The sequence below is a fragment of the Elaeis guineensis genome, chromosome 1 (assembly GCF_000442705.2).
Source record: "Elaeis guineensis isolate ETL-2024a chromosome 1, EG11, whole genome shotgun sequence".
Lineage (NCBI taxonomy): Eukaryota > Viridiplantae > Streptophyta > Magnoliopsida > Arecales > Arecaceae > Elaeis > Elaeis guineensis.
The window spans coordinates 152985149-153003280 of record NC_025993.2 but is presented as its reverse complement, the minus strand read 5'-3'; the positions used below and the strand labels follow the sequence as shown (position 1 = coordinate 153003280).

General features: G+C 36.5%; 1 protein-coding gene across 1 annotated transcript; it reads right to left on the bottom strand.

Annotated features, from left to right (window-relative positions):
• Nucleotides 1-13083: 13083 nt before the first annotated feature.
• Nucleotides 13084-15163, bottom strand: LOC105039382 (protein RGF1 INDUCIBLE TRANSCRIPTION FACTOR 1-like). Its single transcript, XM_019848301.3, has 4 exons — nucleotides 14899-15163; nucleotides 14551-14796; nucleotides 14306-14446; nucleotides 13084-13573 (listed from the first exon to the last, which is right to left on the bottom strand). The coding sequence occupies exons 1-4, from the start codon at nucleotides 14899-14901 to the stop codon at nucleotides 13250-13252; spliced, it is 714 nt and encodes a 237-aa protein (XP_019703860.1). The 5' UTR covers nucleotides 14902-15163; the 3' UTR covers nucleotides 13084-13249.
• Between the last annotated feature and the right edge of the window lie 2969 nt (nucleotides 15164-18132).

Here is an 18132-nt window from a genome sequence, read left to right as displayed (position 1 = left end):
GACTGAGGCCTCATCCCTCATCCGAGCATTGAAAATGGTACAACTAGTTTTATGCCTTTCAACGTCGTCAGGCGTGCCAAAGGAGTCGTTCAACATTTGAAACATCTCCTGTGGCTGGGCGTTCTCAAACCTACGGCTGAACTCGTCATTCATTGCTGCCAGCATAATACATCAAACGGTAGTGCGGTCATTGAGCCACTTCTGGTAAGTATCTCGGATCGCCTTACTAGCGTTCGGAGCTGGCTCCTCAGGTGCTGGATCCGTTACTACATAAAGGATCCGCTCATGCTCAAGGACGATTTTCAATTTTTGATACCAGCTATCGAAATTAGGTCCAATGAGCTTGTCATTATCTAATAATGACCGGAGCGACAGGGTAGTAGCCATAGCTGTATAAAGGAAAATCAGACCTCTATTAGTACATAAATTAATACTAAAGACTTGGACTTTAGTCTAAAATTTTTTTCAATATTTTTACGAACTGGTAGCCTCAACCTCCAATTCGAGGAATTACTTTAATTCCTTAATGGGTACTAGAATCCACACAGACTACACACGAGCTCAACTTTGGTTGGTCAACCCATGTGCATCTATGGGTAGGTTCTTAACCAGTTGTTTCTCTAAATAACTTCTAGTAATTGATTTTGCCCCAGAACCTAATCAGTAGGCTTTGGCCTCCACTGAAAAGATCTGGTTAGGTCCAACCATTAACATAACTTAATTTGATGAATCATACCAGTAAATGATCAGGCCCGACTTTAGCCGGCCAACCTAATCACCATCAGAAAGACAACCAAATTATCATATTATGAATGATAATTCCATTAGCCAATGAGCACCAGGCCTTTGGGCCTCCAATGATCATTGAACTAATGGACTCATTATCACTCACTTAATGGGAGGCATTGACTTAGTTATTATTATAACTTAATCATTTTAGGGACCTAATAATTTTTGAGGATTTTATTAAAGGATAGTAGAGAAGAAATCATCCAGCAAATTTCAATCCTCCCACTGACTTCGCCAAGTCAGATTAAAAAAAGATTTAATTAAAGCTGGCATTAGGAGCACCTAAATCAGTCACACTGATTTACTTAATGACATGGGTGAGCTCTAATCACCAAGTAATCTAATCAAAATCTAACTTACCAGATTGGCCAGGTAAGTGAGATCAGTGGTGGGGATTTGCCATTAACTCGTCAATGATCGAATCAATGCGAGTAGCTCCCGCTTAAGAACCACTGGTCAAAACTGCCGAACTTACCTTAGACACCAACCGGTTCATTAGTTTTAATTTTGATCAACTTAGTAAATAGAGCTCCACCGCGTAGCCATGAATTAAGTCCATCTTGGTCTAGTTAAAGATATGGACCCATTCAACTACAACTATTGAAGTTGAGTCTAGAGTATCCTTGACCTAATCTAATTCAACTTTTGATTAGATTTGACCAATTACTCCATTTAGTCCATTTTTAAGCTAACCTTAGGTCTAACCCAATTATGGACCTAATTCATCTAACCCATTGACCCACAAGTTTATGCAATTGTCTTAGGTCTTAATTCACAATTCTAGACCTACTAGACAACACTTAATTCTTTTAATTAAGTACTTAGGCTGATGGGTCAGGGTTTGACATTTCGAAAATAATTTTCAAATTTTGAAAGATTTTATTTTCTGTTCACCAAATGTGTTGACTTATTTCACAAACGGGTCAGCACAATTCATAAACAGCAATCCTATTGCTCATTTCATAATAGAAAATAACTCAAAATAAATCATGAATTTTTTTTTAGATCTAATCTAATACATTCATGATAAATTTTATAATTAAGTCCTTTCGCTGCTTCATCGGTATGGGATATAATTACATCGGCACCCCTACCGCCATAGGAGACCCCATCGAAAGGGAAGAGAGGGCCTTTAAACCCTACTTTTCTCCTATGACCGGACGGCCATGGCAACCAACCCAATTAGATTACTTGCTACTTGGATCAAGTATATCTAAATATACCAATTTCAAAATTTAAATTTTGAATTTCAAATTTTAAATTTCAATTTTCAAATTTCAAATTTGAGATTTCAACCAAATTTCAAATTTCAAATTTTCAATCTTTGAATTTTAAATTTTGAATTTTGAATTTCAAATTTCAAATTTCAAATTTCGAATTTCAAATTTCAAATTTCAAATTTGAGATTTCAACCAAATTTCAAATTTTGAATTTTTAATTTTTGAATTTTTGAATTTTGAATTTCAAATTTCGAATTTTAAATTTTAAATTTGAAATTTCAAACAAATTTGAAATTTTAAATTTCAAAATTCAAATTTCAAAATTTAAAATTTAAATTTCAAATTTTAAATTTGAACTTATAGATTACACCTCAATCTACGCATGCATATGTATATCATATTCTAGAACCATGCTCTGATACCATTTTTAGCAAAAATTCAGTGCAGGGGCAAAATGGTAATTTTAAAACTTTTTCAAAATTACTATTTTACAGTAAAATTATTAATTAATCTCATTAATTAATACTAATTAATCCTACACTAGGATCTAAATATGATACAATAGCATGCATTTAAATTTGAAATTCAAATTTGAAATAGTAAACTTTTTACTGTACTGTATTCAGAACACATCACCTTTTGCGGGTAGTCGATCACCGCAATCTGATCACCGTTAGGGGCTTTGATCGTCACGTCGCAGTCATACTAGTGTCTGGCCTCTGCGGATCGTCCACACGAAGCTCCCGTCTGATCGGCTCCTCACGAATGCTAGTTCGTGATTTCACCCTTTTGATGACTGATGTTGATCGAACTCCTTCGATCGATGTGTGCCGACTCCTCGGATGCTCCAGATCATCTGCATGATTGGTTGAGAGGCTGATGGATCTCTCCCTAAAATTTGGTGGACTCACGACACTCGTGGCACACAAATCTCACTTCCCGAACCCTAGGTAGAAACCCTAGGGTACACACCAAAAACCCTGCACCCAATTTTCTTTCTTTTCTTTCTTTTTCTCTCGGAAGGTTTTGGACCTTCACCTCACGCACAAAGCTTCCTCATGCCCCACTTTATTTCTCAAAATTTTTTCTACGCACGCCCCAGCTCCCTATCTCTTTTGAAACAGTTCAAAACGTGTCTTATCCGCGTGAGAGGATAAAGACAAGTGGTTACACATTTGAATTCAAATCAAATTTGAATTCAAACTAAAATCAACTCATCCCTATCCACTTGTGGCGTGAGAAGAGGAGGGCGTGGACTCTTTGTGCATGAAAAAGTTTCACGAGAAACTTTTTCTCGTGTGAATTATGTGGCGCACAAGATGGATAAGCTTGGAGGCAAAAGAGATTAGTTATCCATTCAAATTCAAACACGCTTTGAATTTGAATGGTTAACTAATCAGCTTTATCCATCCATATGGTGCACAAAAGTGGGCGTGAGAAGGGCTTTGCATGAGAAAAAATTCACGAGAAGTTTCTTCTCGTGAATTCAAATGGGCGCAGAGATTTAAGGTGGTGCAGGGATTCAAATTTGAATGGTGGTTTGATTTTAATTGAACCAACCTAATCAAAATAGGTTAAGCACAATTAGACTAAATTAAACCCAACTTAATTAGGCTTAATTAGGCTCAATAAAATCCTAATCAAATTAAAAATTGACTAAGTCCAACCCCTGATCAAATCAGGGACCAAACTATCTCGACGATTAGGTCAACTCTTAACCTAATCAAGTCAAACCCAACTAAATCCAATTCAATTGAACTTGATCCAAAAATAATTGCTCAATCAAATTGAGTTAATTAGGGATCAAATTACTAATAAAATCTCTCATAATTATTGAGTCCAAATCCGATGGGCAATCGGATATCAAAGTCCATCAATATGAAATCTTGATCGAAGAGTTCAAATTTCAAATTCAAAATTTGAAATTCAAAATTTTGACCCCGGTATCCAAAATGTGTGGAACTCATGATCAGAGAATCCTAATTCTCAATCATAGAGTTCCAGACACATAAGACTCATAATCAGCCATTAGATCAGAAAGGAACCTTTAATGTGTGTGACCCCGCAGGTTCGAACCTAAGTCGGTAGCACAGGAACTAATTCCTATACTAATCGAAGTGACCATTTAGCAATGGTACCCGACGTCCAGATAGATCGAATAGTTGCAATCGCAACATTCAGAACCTACGTGAATATGGTTACCGTATAATTCATCCCTTTTGACCCCTGTGTTTAGGACGACTCAGGATTAAACTGTCAACCCTGATGAGATCATCCGAATCGTGCTCAACTCAATCAGTCATGTGACTCCTCACTAGGACTATCCTGGCCAAGATTTTGCTAAATTGAAACATGACTGTACACAGCTCCTAAACTGGAGTGGTCAATCTCATCTTGACACACGCACCGACAAGTCAAGTACTTGACTACACCCAGCAGCCTTCCGTCACTGAATTAGAAATTCAGGTAGTCCAGTGCCTAAGTGCAGTGAGTTGCTTGCAAGTCACCGTGGCGGTCTCAGGTCGGAGGGACATTTATACCTATATCCCATCGGAGCAAATCTTGACAGCAGAAATAGCTTCGGAGTCGGTCATGTTCAGTGCAGATGTACTATTACATCTCACATGTATGCCATACCAGTGTCTCCACACTCCTTGGTTACGAGGATAACCAACCCATATGGCACACAACGACCTATGCTCGATAAACGTTGTCGTCCTTGGTAACAACGTATCATTTGGTCGCGAACAGGTTTAAGGACTAAGCGACAAATCCTCCTTTGTCGAGTCTAAATAGTCCTAAGGACTTCACCACAACACAAGAGTTCATTAGAAGATGAAACATTTGTGATGAAAAAATATCAAAATAACTTTTATTTATTTATAATTCATGTACTAATACAAAAGGAGCACAACCGTCAACAGGCTGACGATTGGCTTTGGGACACTATTCCCAACAGTTAAGAAATTAACGATTTAAAATTTAAATAACAGAAAAGATAAATATGCAAAAAGAAACATTTATAAGGGTATATACTCAAATAGTAGCTATATGAGGTTATTCATAGAATTTCATATATTTGGGAAGGTTTACATGCAAAAAATACTAATTAAATTTTCGTTTATTTCAACTTGTTTTAGCACTCAAATTAGTTTAGTACTTGCTCCTCAATATTTTTTTGAAAATATTGCGAAATAGATTGGACAATTAGATAACAAAAAGAGTTATGGAAGTTCTTTCACTAATTATGAGATTATTCTATTTTAATCTTCTTAATTTATAACAACCATTATATTTTTTCACCAAAAACCAGCTTGTAATTGCTATAGATGCATATAAGAGGGAATGCATTAAAGTATATAAAGGGATTAGAGAAGCATACCTTGGATTAATCAAGCTTTCTTGCTAATACTATGCTCTTGTGTGGAAGAATAACATCAATCATTCTCAAGCAAAATCATCGAGGAACTTTAGAACTCTTTAGACTTATTAACAATCTCCAAGGCCATGTGGTAGAAGGCTATGCCTTGCATTGGATGCCTTAAGCCATTTTTCTTTGAAGCTTTAATTTATTGGAAGAAGAAAAGACCTAGTATGTGGGATTCATCTTATCATAGTGATTTTAAATCAGTCACTTGTCTAAGAGAAGTTTTCTAGCTCTAAAAGATAAACATTACAAATCTCTCATACTAAAAGTTAAATATTGCAAATCTCTTACAACATGCCTTTTAATCATCTATAAAGCTAAAGATGGGATCTAACTATCTTCATGTAAAAAATGATATAACAAGGAAGGAACTTCGGTGGAAATGAGAGAAACTCGGATTCCAATGGTGAGAACTTCAGTGAAGGAAAGAGAGAGAAGAAAACAATCGCATAAGAAAAAGGAAAAGTTCAATGGGTTGAATAAGTTCCCTGCAAGACTTGTTAACCTATCACCCACTTCAGAGATAAAAAGATAATTTTATAAATTTAATTATTTTTTAATTTAAATAAATATGATTTTAGCTAATAACATTAGTTGAATCATTATATTAAAAGTATTCATGCAAAAAGTATTTGTTGAGAGGTATGCCTTGAATTTCTTGATCCGTCATGCTCTATGATTCAATTCAATTCAATTAAAGAAAAAAATTGATTGAAAATTTTGCTGAGCTCTATGGTGGTCGTGGAGGGCCAATCTTGAAGCTTACTAACGTTTTTTGAAAGTGCAGGGGTAGAGCCCCTACAGTATGAATCCGGTCATGTTTTGATATACATCTTCTTTTATCTTGTTTTCGAAAAGTATAAAAGATGGAGCATATTGGGCCTAGGGTTTTGTTGAGAGGTAGCTCCATTTTTGCGCCCCATCAATTTTGTTTATAGTAGAATCTTTACTCTATTTTCATCTATAGATACAGGCTTGTGGCTGAACCACATAAATTTGCTTGTGCTGTATTTTTCCTTTCCTCTATCTTCTCAAATCTTTTGTTTTTCTTGATTTTTCGAGCTCAAACTATCCCATTTCACCTGGATTCCTTCCAACACAAATTCTATAGGATACTCTAGTAAGGGTTTGTGTTTTCTATCGTAACATGCATTGCATATGTTATTTTACAATAAGTCATATCAAATAAAAATGACCGGTCAGATCGGTCAATTCTCGTAATAGGCATGTAGCTTCTGTTCATCTAAAGTCAATATGACCTGCATATAGTGTGCTAGATGAGCTTACTGAGGCTCATATGCTTGTGCTTTATTAGCCCAAGCAAAATGTCATGCGTTTCTTCCCTTTTTTGTGAGGTAGATGGATTTACATGTCATACATGGCTGAGTATAAGCACATCCAGTAACATCAAAATACAATATTTCTGAGCTCCAGTAGGCAAACATCAATGGAAGTCCAAAGATAAGCAAAAGAGTGACAAGCCACATGTGATGCCACAGAATCCACAGGTCTATTTCCCTCTCTGAATATGTAGGATGCCCTGAAGTGTACCAGCCTCTGTGACACATATATGCTAAACATCAAGGAGAAGTGGGGCAGCTTGTTAATTAATCCAGTTAATGATCGTGTAAGAGTCACCCTCCAGCCATACAGACTAAGGCATGAAGCTGATATATAGCATACACTAGTTCCCTCACCCACTGCCAATACCTTACAAGTATGATCTCTAATATATATATATATATATAAGATATCTAATTGTGGTTTATGCGCGAGCTGGTAAAGCCATGTCTTTGTGGCTCCATTTTCCTGTTGCTGTTTGACAAAATTGATTGAATGTAACAGTTCTCACTGCAGCCATGAGCCTTCAGACGCATCCTTTTTTCTGGCTCCATGTCCTGGGGTTTTGTTATGCTCTAGCTGCTTTTGCATGGTCATGTAAAATTATATGGCCTGTTGGACTTTTCAGAGTACTCAACCAAACAGGACTCTTTGGAAATTGAATTGTTTGCATAATAGCTGATGAGAAAAGGACCTCCAGGATTAGATTTGTTAGTATTAACTTGTGTTGTAACATGGAAAAGTTCATGAATTTCTGTAATTGTTTTATCTTCTATAAGCTGCAGGCCAGCAATCTATAGCTCTGGGTTCAAGTGTCTGAAATGCAAACAAGTCATTCTTCAGCAAAGATGTCTACTTGGATCTGACTGTTACTTCAGGAACAAAAGAGGACAATGAGTTTAACCTAGGTATATAAATATTTTCCTTATGCACCTGTATGAACGTAATTCTAACCTATGAATCCAAGCTGGTTGGCATCAGGATTCATGGTTTTGGTTTATGGCTATACATATGAAAGTTGATGCTCTCTATGTTATTAACGACCATGCTTCTTCTTGACGCCAAGTTGTCTTCTCAGTTTTCAGTTCCTATGTTTTCTGTGATCATAAGTGCTTCATGGCCGAAATCCTTTTCTTTAAATTGGCTGACTACACATTAATTAGAAATGCACATGTGATCTTTGTCGTGTCTGGCAGTTATATCAAATGTAGCTTTGTTCATGCCCTTTTTTGTTCCGCTAGTTAGTTAGCAGGCTCTAAATGTTAGATGTACTCATCATTACATCACAACAGCTTTGTTCCTTGAGAAATATTCACCTGGAACATCCTAAGCTGCAAGAAATATATAAATCTATTGTCATGCTAAAGTACCCAGATTTTGAAAACTGTAGTGATTAAGAATGAGAATAAATTAATTGGCTCTTTACAGTATGACTTCTTCGCTCTGAATCCTCATTTTACCGACTTTAGCTGTTCTAGGTTTGACAAATGTGTTTTCATGCTGTAATAAGCTCGGTCCAACCAATGTGAAGGACATGAGATGCGCTACTTTTAATACACAACTAGAGCTGCATTGCCATTGTTGTAATCCAATAAAAGATTAATATCATTGAGAATAAAAGCAGAGTGCAAGAAGTAATTAAAAAAGTAAGTATAATCATAATCCTACAATGATGCCGAAAGCTCTTCCATAACATTTGCAAGTCACTGGTGGCATCTCCATACTTTATGAGAAAGAAAGCACCATTCTTTCGACAAAAGAAAATGATGCATAAGCCAACTTAATGAATTACATGATCTTGTTTATTTTACTACAAACACATGGAACTTGTTTAATTAATTCAGTACATGAATCTACAGAAAGGCACCTTTTGGTGTCTGCCAGAATTATGAATTGCCAATTGGCCTATGCATGGATTATTGGAATTGCGCGCGGATCCTCCGCAGTGCACCGTGCACGCCCCCGGCCACACGTAGTCGTCCATCGTGCAATGCGGTACCGCAGAGGACCCGCGCGATTAATTGCTGGTAGTAAAATTCTGCTTAACCCTTGTGAAGTATTCTTCGCGCTTGATAGGTCCCACTGTAGCATAAGGCTTTCTTGTTGGTGTTGTTGTTGCGGTTCTTTATAGTTAATAGGTTGCCCATGGAAACACATCCAGATATGAGTCTTAAGGCTAAAAAGGGATGCTTTTTTTCTTTTTTTTTTGGTAGTAATAAGGCACAGCTTCTCGTAAGCATATTAAACTAAAAACATGTGGATAGTTTGGTAATGTAAGACTGAGAGAGTGTAGAAGACTTGTAAAGGATGCTTTTCCTCAAAGCTGCAAGGAAGGGATCTGCTATATGTATTTGTGTTTGTGGTAAATTTCTCATGTAGTTACATTTTTATATGTATCCTGTCTTTTGGAGTTAACATCTGCTGACCATATGCTCTCTCTATCTATGATCACCCTTCTGCTTTTTTTTTTTTTTACATTTTACCAGTTGTCTCATTCCTCTATGGGAGAGAATGGCGTTAAAACTTTACGGAGTGGCTTCCCAGGTCCTGATGAAGAGGTTGCTTCCTTGCCTTCTGTGCTTCTCTATACCTCCATCATATTTCTGTGATCAAAAAATTCATTCCTTGCAATTGTTTTTTTAAGCGTATGTAGTAAATTCTAATTGATTTTGAATTCCGCCAGACATCTTTCTTGAACATAAATCTTTTTTCATGATGCACAAAAACAAAACATCTTACGGCCACGCAAATAGATTGGAACACTATTGTAGTGGAGGGACTACAAATGATTGACAAATTTCAGGTCTGTAATTTTTTTGAGGAAATTCAGGTCTGTAGTCGGAATTGGCAGCTTGGTTCAGGATCCTATCCTGCTGCTATTGCATTGGATTTTTCTGAGAATACGGTTTGCCAAATGCTATGAGTTCATGATACAAGATGATACTCTTTCTACCATGGAAGTTTTTTTTTTTTTTTTTTCTTATCATGTTTCCTAGGTCCTACTTTTCATCTTAAAAAACATCTTGCATTCTAAAATTCAGTTTAAGATTCAATACTAGCTTTTTAAGGTTTTTACGGCGCAATGTGGTGGGTGTTGCAGTCTGTTATGGTGCCTTTATTTGTCTTTCAAGTGAATAAATGTCTGCCAACCCATTGTCATGGTGATGAATATACACAACTAACATGTGTTATCTCCTTCTCACTCAAAATCGTGGACTTGAGTGACTGACATCAATTTATATCCCCTGCCACTTCAAAATTTTAACTTTCTTGGCGTTTACTCTATGAGCAAGCAGATTGATTCATTTTTTCCGCTATATTTCCTCAATAATTCTCACTCGTTTCATACTTTTCTGAGTTCCTTCAGTAATATTTCAGTCCCAAATGTTTCATATGTTACTGATTACAGAAGCAAAGGACGATCTAGCTATATTGCATGTCAGACCCTTTTTCGAAAGAGAGATTTAAAATTTTGAGTCGCAATTTTAAAGGGCGCTTCAAAATCTATCAGCTGAAGATTGTCTGATTATCTTCATTATCCAGGATCCAGGATATAGGACGTGCAATCAAGAGATCAAAGAAAACACTTGATAGGATTAGAATGGGGTGTTACACGATAGCTACAATCCTTGACACTTAAAAGGAACTTTTACAAGACTACTAATTTTCATGGTGTTGCATGGATCCATAATCTGGTTATAAAAAGGTTTTATGCACATAAAATAAGCATGAAAATGCTGCGGTTATGAGAGAAAAACCAATAAGAATAGCATTGAATTGAAATGCTTAATGTGGAGCTTTGAAGATGCAGGGGTTTAGGATGAAGTAGTGAAGAACATTTCAATTTGCCATTGACATGCAAAGGCCGCATAAAAATATCAGTTCATCCTTTGCAAATGCATAATGGGGAAAAATTTTATGATTGCCTAGACAGAACTTTTGAGGAATGACAATGAAAGGTCTGGTACTTACAGAGAATATGTTGCACAACAAAATTATCAGTGAGCACAGATGGCAATTCATTAGTTTGATTCAAATAGTAATCTTAATCTTTCCATCATTACCAAAACTGACCTTTTCTAAGTTTTCTGGACTTTACAAGAAGAATGTGGTTGCAGAAAGTTTTTTCTAATGAAGACATTTTAATTCTGCACCAAAATTTCCGTCTACCCTCCTAATGAACACTAATAGCCATTAGAAGGTAATTACCAGACACTGAGATATTATCTATTAAACCAAGTTGATTTCTCACAAACTTTTTTTTTTAAAAAAAAGATCTTATCCCCTAAAATATCAAGTAATTTAAAATGTGCTCTGAATTTTAACAGATTTGACATCCTTATACAACACTGGTATTATATTTCTTTTCTTTGCTGGAGTTCAAGTGACCTATCTGAATTCTTTGAAAGGAAAAGGGAAAAAAAGCAAAAAAAAAAAAAAAAAAAAAGGTGAAATACTCAACATCCAATTTCTGTTGCCACTACAAATCATATTTAACACTAAACTTATATAAACATACAAAACTCTTCTCACTTTCTTCTCTGAAAAATTTTCTACCTCATGTATACACCTGATCTTTAACATATAATGCGACTGGATCTGCAACAATAACTCCCAGAATGGTGTTATTATTATAACAGCAGTTAGTATTCAAAGTAACCCTTGGAAGATTCTGGTTCCAGTCAAAGTCAAAGAGGCTCTTCCCTTTATTGAAACTAAAACCTTTTTAAAATCTCATCATGGGAGAGTGACAAAGATTTTAAGGTTTTAATAAGAACAGGTTAGATATAATAAAGATATAAAACTGAGACAATGAGACACACAAGTGCTTCTACCGAGCTTTCCAGCTATGTGTCGAATCACATGGTCACAAGGCACAGGACAAATCAACCCCTTCTCTCACTTTTAATGGAGTTTAGAAAAAATAATTTTGCATTCTGATCTTTAGATAATCTGACCATGCCTTGCATATTAGTCTCCATTAGTATAAGTTCAGAATTGTCAGAAAAAACTCTGCAACAAAGTTGCATAAAGACTCACTTTTTTCTCCTTGCAAACTAATATAGAATAAGCCAGACAAAATGCAATATCATTGCATCTAAATATCTAATACATATTGGATACATTGGGCTGTGTATTTTCTACGAAACAGGCTCTTCAGTTAAAAATTTTCTTAACGAAAAAGCTTCAAGAAACGAGAGCTTCATAATGGAACCAGAGAACTATTGTGCAAAGAGAAGGAAAAGGTCTTTCAAAGTTGGTGATAACAAGCCTCAGGATTCACGAGAAGATCCACTAAAGCTGGAAAAGATCCTTTTTTATGTTGATAGAGGTTCTTCCATTAGTTAGTATTCGTAGTGAAATGCTGCATCGTGAATGATCTCACCTTATTGTGAAAACTCTATTCCTGAGATCGTATGGAATGCAACACAGAAAATGACCGCCAGAAGTGCTATTTGATAAATCAAAAGGTCTATGATAAGATGCTTTGCAGCACTGTACTTATGATAAATTTGTTGGTTCTCTAAACAATGTGCAAATGATAGTTGCCCAGATTCAGAGCAGTTTACTTACAGTGTCTTCAAATAACAAAGCATGGAAGTTTGTCCTGACAATCAATGTATTGTGGATCTCTTCATTTTATCAACATCATGATCCTACATTATCTTCATCATAAAATTTCAGAAAAAAAATTAACAGAATTTGAATTTGAACCTTTATTTTTGCCAAAAATTCAGTTAACCCTATATATGGATAACTCTGATTTAGTAAACATCCATACATAAGCAATGCATATTTGCTCATCAACTATGAAGGATGTCTGCGTCATAATTAACAGATAGAGTGGTGTCAAGGCTCCACAGGTTTTAATCATTTATCTGCCAAATTTTAAAAGTTGCATTAGAGGCTCTGATCAAGGAGATTGGTGTTGCATAAAGGAAAAATGGGTCTTCCAATTTACTCATTTTTCAATACACCTTGAAGCAATTGGTTTGCTCCACCTGTCTATATTTTCAGAATCTTTTACCACTTATAGACCTTTCGATTCCACAGCTTCAAACCTTTTTATCCCAAAACAATGTAACATCATAGACATAGTTAATCCATATAATGTACACATGGTTTTGTGACATTTAAAATACCTAAGGACAAGGATTCAGTGTAAAATTATATGGCTGTAAAAAGACTGTGTGATATTCTCTTCTTTTCATATAAAATATATCTAGTTGCTCAAGAGCTTGCAGAGGTTCTATTGAAACCACATTTTTGTTTGTCTTAGTGCAAAATTGGTGGAGAAGTCTGAAAGACAGCTTGATTAAGAAGAGCTCCATTTCATGACAAATTTGAACAATTGATTGAAATAGCCTTTGGAAACTTTACATTGAAAGCTTCGAATTGGAAATCATAGAAAAAGAAAAAAGCCGATCAGCTTAATAGGAAGGGAGAGAAAAGCAGTCAAAAGTATCAGCTCTTAGCACAGAGGAGATCTATGTGGAATGCCTTTCCTTCTGCTCATGTTTGCAGCCATGTCCTCATCTGAAACCCTGCTTACTGACCTTGAACAGGCAGAGAGCCCACTTCTCTTCTTGCGGACGAACTCAGTGCATGGCACACTTAGATTTTCCGAGTCTGAAGAGCCTATGGGCTCCTCACCTTCCACAACAGTGGACTGGGTGGTCTCATTGGCCTCATCATCGGCATCATGGGGAATGAAGAAGTCTGGACTCAGTTGAAGTGCCTCGCATGTCCTCAAATATGGGGAAAGATCCTTCTTTTGCCTTAGTATGTAGTCCACCTACAAACAAGTAAATTTAAATCGCTTGAACAGTTGTCTTGATTTAGAACATATTTGCTGATCTCTGTTTACATACATCGGAAGTTCTAGAATAGTCAAGGTTAAGTGCAAACTTTGAGCTTAGCTTTCCAGCTACATCCATTTTAGCTCTTGGCTTGCACCTTGAACATGATTGCTGTTTCTTGTATCAAATTCATTATCTAATTATTTAGAAGTCAAGCTGATGTCAAAGGACTGTTTATTGCTTGGATGAACCAGAATTCTTCAATTCGCTACGTTTCCCTCCGATGAATCGGTGTCCCTTGTATCATGACTTACCCCAGTTGATTCAGCCAGAAACTTGGCACCAATTCATTAAGGGTCATCATCATGTTGAGAGAATCTCTCTCCCCTCCAAAAAAAGAAAGGGAGGGATGAGAGCTGATCATATATATTTCTTTGATCTAAAATTACCATATCAATTTCTCATCTAAGACCTTATTTTCTTCTCCTAAATTTATTTACCATCAAAGTTACCATAGAATTTGTGTTCATTACGTATCAAGGGAACAATGATATTTATCCTATATTTTCTTTGAAAAAAAAGATAAAGATACATATCCTGAAGTAGATTCAGTTCAAGTATTAAAAATCATGAAATCAGCATTAAAAAAAAAAAATAAGTTATATTTTGCTGCATATGTGATGGAAACGTGCACACAATATGCAATATGGAACTTGTTTGATCATTACCTTACATCCCAGAGAGCAATGAATATACGGCTCTTGAAGGCTCCTGTCACAGGAGGTGCAGATGTTCCCTGATCCCTTAAACTGTCTGCTCTGAGGCCTCTTCTTGAGGAACACCACCTTGGAGCTATTAATAGTATATGACTGCATAAGTGGTGAAAAGTAAAGGATGAACAGTTTAATTTCTTTTAAATCTACCAAGCAAAGAGAATTCTCTATTGCCATATTATCTTAATGAGCTAGCCAACCTGAACATTGGAGCAGTCTATAAGCTTCTCGAGGTCCTCTAGCCTCACAACATCATGGTAAACGTAACGCCGGACTTGCACCAGCCTATGGAAGCGGTGCGATGGCACGCAATGTGGGCAGATACTAGTGCAGCAATCCAAACAACAAATGTTCTTCTCATTCTTCTTTGCGTTCTCGTGAAAAGAACAAGCCACGAAGAACTTCTGAGTCTCAAGAGCCTCCAACCAAGCTGGCTTCCAAATTCCCTAACAAACATAAGAGAATTCAGAGTAAAAACAGGCCTTTTGAGCAGAAGTAATTAAAACAAACCTTTTGGAGTTGAGAAGTTTAGAGAGAGAGAGACCCACCATGTTCAGACCAACATAAACTTTGATAGAAAGAGGGAATAGAAGTCTGAGAGAATGAGTGGTAGCGAGAGGCAGAAGGGGATGGAGATGGACAGTTTTATGGAGGATCACAGGAGAAGATGGGGTATATATTTACTTCATGGAGAGCTACCACTACAACACATTGGCTGGGGAGATGGCTTGGAGTGAGGGAAGGAATAAATAAAAAGCAAGAGTGGAGGGGAACGTGGGTGCTGTTTTTAGTGTTTCCCATCAACCTCCCCTCCTTTAACCAAGTCCAAGCGCTCCTTGGCTCGGAAACCCCACCACCCTAAACTAATGCCAGGGATGGGGCGCCCCGAGGAGTCTTGGTTCCTTCTTTGTAGCCCCATGTGGGGGGTGCGGTGAAGAGCATGGTCCTTGACACTGCCTTGGGCTTTGTCAAGGCCGTACCCAAAATCTTGAGCCAACCCCTTTATCATTTTTTTTTTTTTCTGAATAAAGACTAAAACTTTAGAGTTTCATCCAAAACAAGCAATTAAAACTATTTACGCTGAAACCCTAGAAACTATATGGACTGTTTAAAAGAAAATTTGTAAGTAGGGGCTTAGTAATTTGTCGCGTCACTACAAGGTCACATGATTCACCTGAACCTATAAATTCACAAACTTTGCCTTCACCAGGTTTTACTAAGAAACATGCACATAGACGGGGTAGAATTACAGCATGCATGAGGTTGAAATGGTGATTTTACTTGCACATTATCAAATTCAAAATATTGAAGTCATATGATAAAAATATGCATAGAAATATTAGCTATGAATTATAAAATCTAAAATATTTATATAGAAATCATACATGTTGGAGACTCTTCATTTATACATCACATTCCAAAACAAAATTTTCCCTAATACTATTTGATCTTGATGTTGACGTATCAAATACATGCTTTATCATAACAAGTAGACTAGCACAAATTAATCTAATCATAGTGTTCTACTTAATACCTACTTCTGAATGCATCCTTCTGGGCATATTTCTTTTCTTCCCCGTAGGATCCCAGCGGACTCGAAATCCTCAGACATGATAGGCTTGGTGCTAAGATTCCTCCTTGCTTCACTATTCACAAGCTGGGCCAAAATCCAACCACCTATGGCTGCCAAAACACTTAAAATCCCGAATCCTATTTATAGATTGAGTGATGAGCCTTGCAATTTTCAAAAATCAAATTGTGGCTCATCCAAGGACACTGAGCCCTAAGCTTAAAGTCCTGTTTTTAAAACTTAATACAGAAAAAGTAAATGATATATGAAACACTAAAGAGGTGGGGATGAAAGGAATATTTTAGCTAAAATAAAAAATAATTTATTGTCACTCATTACCGTGCTATGTCTGAAAAAAAAAAAATCCTGCGACTTAACAGATGGCCGTAATAAAAGATTATTAAACCGTTCGCAATTTGAATGAAAAAAATATACTACACCGTTCACAAGGTGTGGCGGAACCAAACTGTTTCCAATTAAAATAATATATCGCGATTCAAACCCCGCTTTGTCGGTGTTGACCAGCATGAACACGTAGAAAAATGTCTCTAACACCCTTTCATTGCATCCTCCGTTTGTCAGGCCAACCAAGCTTTTTCGCTTCTTCTCCCCCGTGTGCAGCTCCACACGTGTGCCTACTATAATTGGGTGGGATGGAGGCATGTGGACGTGGCAAGATCTTCAAAGCGAGACAAGAGGCGTCGGATGCTCAGCACGTGACTAGGTGAGACGATACTGACACAGCGCGTGCCTCACGTGCAAAGGATCCAAGGTCCCGTCACCGCTTCGATGGTTAAAAATAGGGGTTTGCCCTATTCATCACACCGCTTTGCTGATATTCTGGGTTTGATTCTTTGACGGTGCATTTGGAAAAATTTAGATTAAGATAATTAGGTTGGTTAAGCCTCTTTCTCTTCAAGATACGAAAATAAAAATAAAATGTTAAAGAATGCATTCTTATTTGCTTCCTAATTCTCCATATTTTTTTCATACTAATTATTGAAAAAAAAATAAATATAAAAAAAGGGTTAAATACATTTGTATTTTGTTGCCTCGGTCTTTATTTTTTTTCCCCCTCATGTTTCTTCTTGTCTATCCAGGGAAAAAAATCTGGTACATAATTATTCAATAAAAAAGTGAGACTTATTTTCATTCATTTATTATCATATATTTGAAAATATAGTTATATGACAAATATAAGCACACTTTTTATCGACAAGCTCAGCTTTCTTTCTCTAGAATATAATCCAAAAATGACGTCAAAGGGTGGACTTACAACATGTGCAAATTCATAGAAATGAACTCCATGAATGCAGCACTCTCATGTTTTATTTTATATTTTTAAGAAAAAGATGGCATCACTTTTTTTTTTTTTTTTTTTTTGTGGTTCAATCAGCTGCTTTATAAAGCTATTGAGTAAACACAACCACTAATGCTAGAGAATAAAATGTCTTGGAACTAGCCTAGCAAATCAGTAGTCCCCACAGCCCTAACGTCATATGCCATGTCACAAATGATGCCACCTAATAAGATGTGTTTGACAGTACACGAGATAATACTCGATGTGAGTCTTATCACCGGGGGATGATCAAATTTCTAATCTTGAGAATTAGAAATAATCCATGAAAGGTCTATCCATGATTCCTTCTGAAAGAAAATACGGTTAGCCCATAACATAGTGATGAGATAAACTAAACCCTCTCGTGCTGCCCTTATTTTAGTCCAAGAGACTATACCATCAAAAACGACCGATTCCTCTTACAGCCACAAAAGCTAACCTAGAGTCCTGAATTACAAAGTCAGCTCCACCAATTTGTTTCTTATTTTTCATGCTGCCATCAAAGTTAATTTTCAAAAATTAGGGGTGGGGATTTCCAAGTGAAGTAAATCATTTGGGAGGCATTATTAGCAGATGTAGAACCCTAAATTTCCTTAAAACCAATCAATCCCTCTGATGATCTAAACTTCATGAAGTCAGGGGCGTGTTGAATAGCTTCCAAAGAAATACCAAGAGGATTTTTGCTAATATTTTCAAAGGTTCTCTTGTTTCTAGCCAGCCATATATGATATACGGTATGGACTAGAGACACTACCAATGAATCTGGAATTACCTCGTTTAATCAACCGAGGGAAAGTCGCAGGGTCCCGAGGATAATTACCTAGAAACGAAAAATTGAAAGCCTATCTCCTTTGCAGTTCTGGGGCACCTGAA

Bases quoted from the DNA above. Each gene is read 5' to 3' on its own strand.
- LOC105039382 (XM_019848301.3), bottom strand. The intron at 14,447-14,550 runs GTTGGCTAGCTC...CCACTTATGCAG, and splicing joins TAGACTGCTCCAATGTTCAG to TCATATACTATTAATAGCTC. The intron at 13,574-14,305 runs GTAATGATCAAA...ACTTGTTTGTAG, and splicing joins ATTGCTCTCTGGGATGTAAG to GTGGACTACATACTAAGGCA.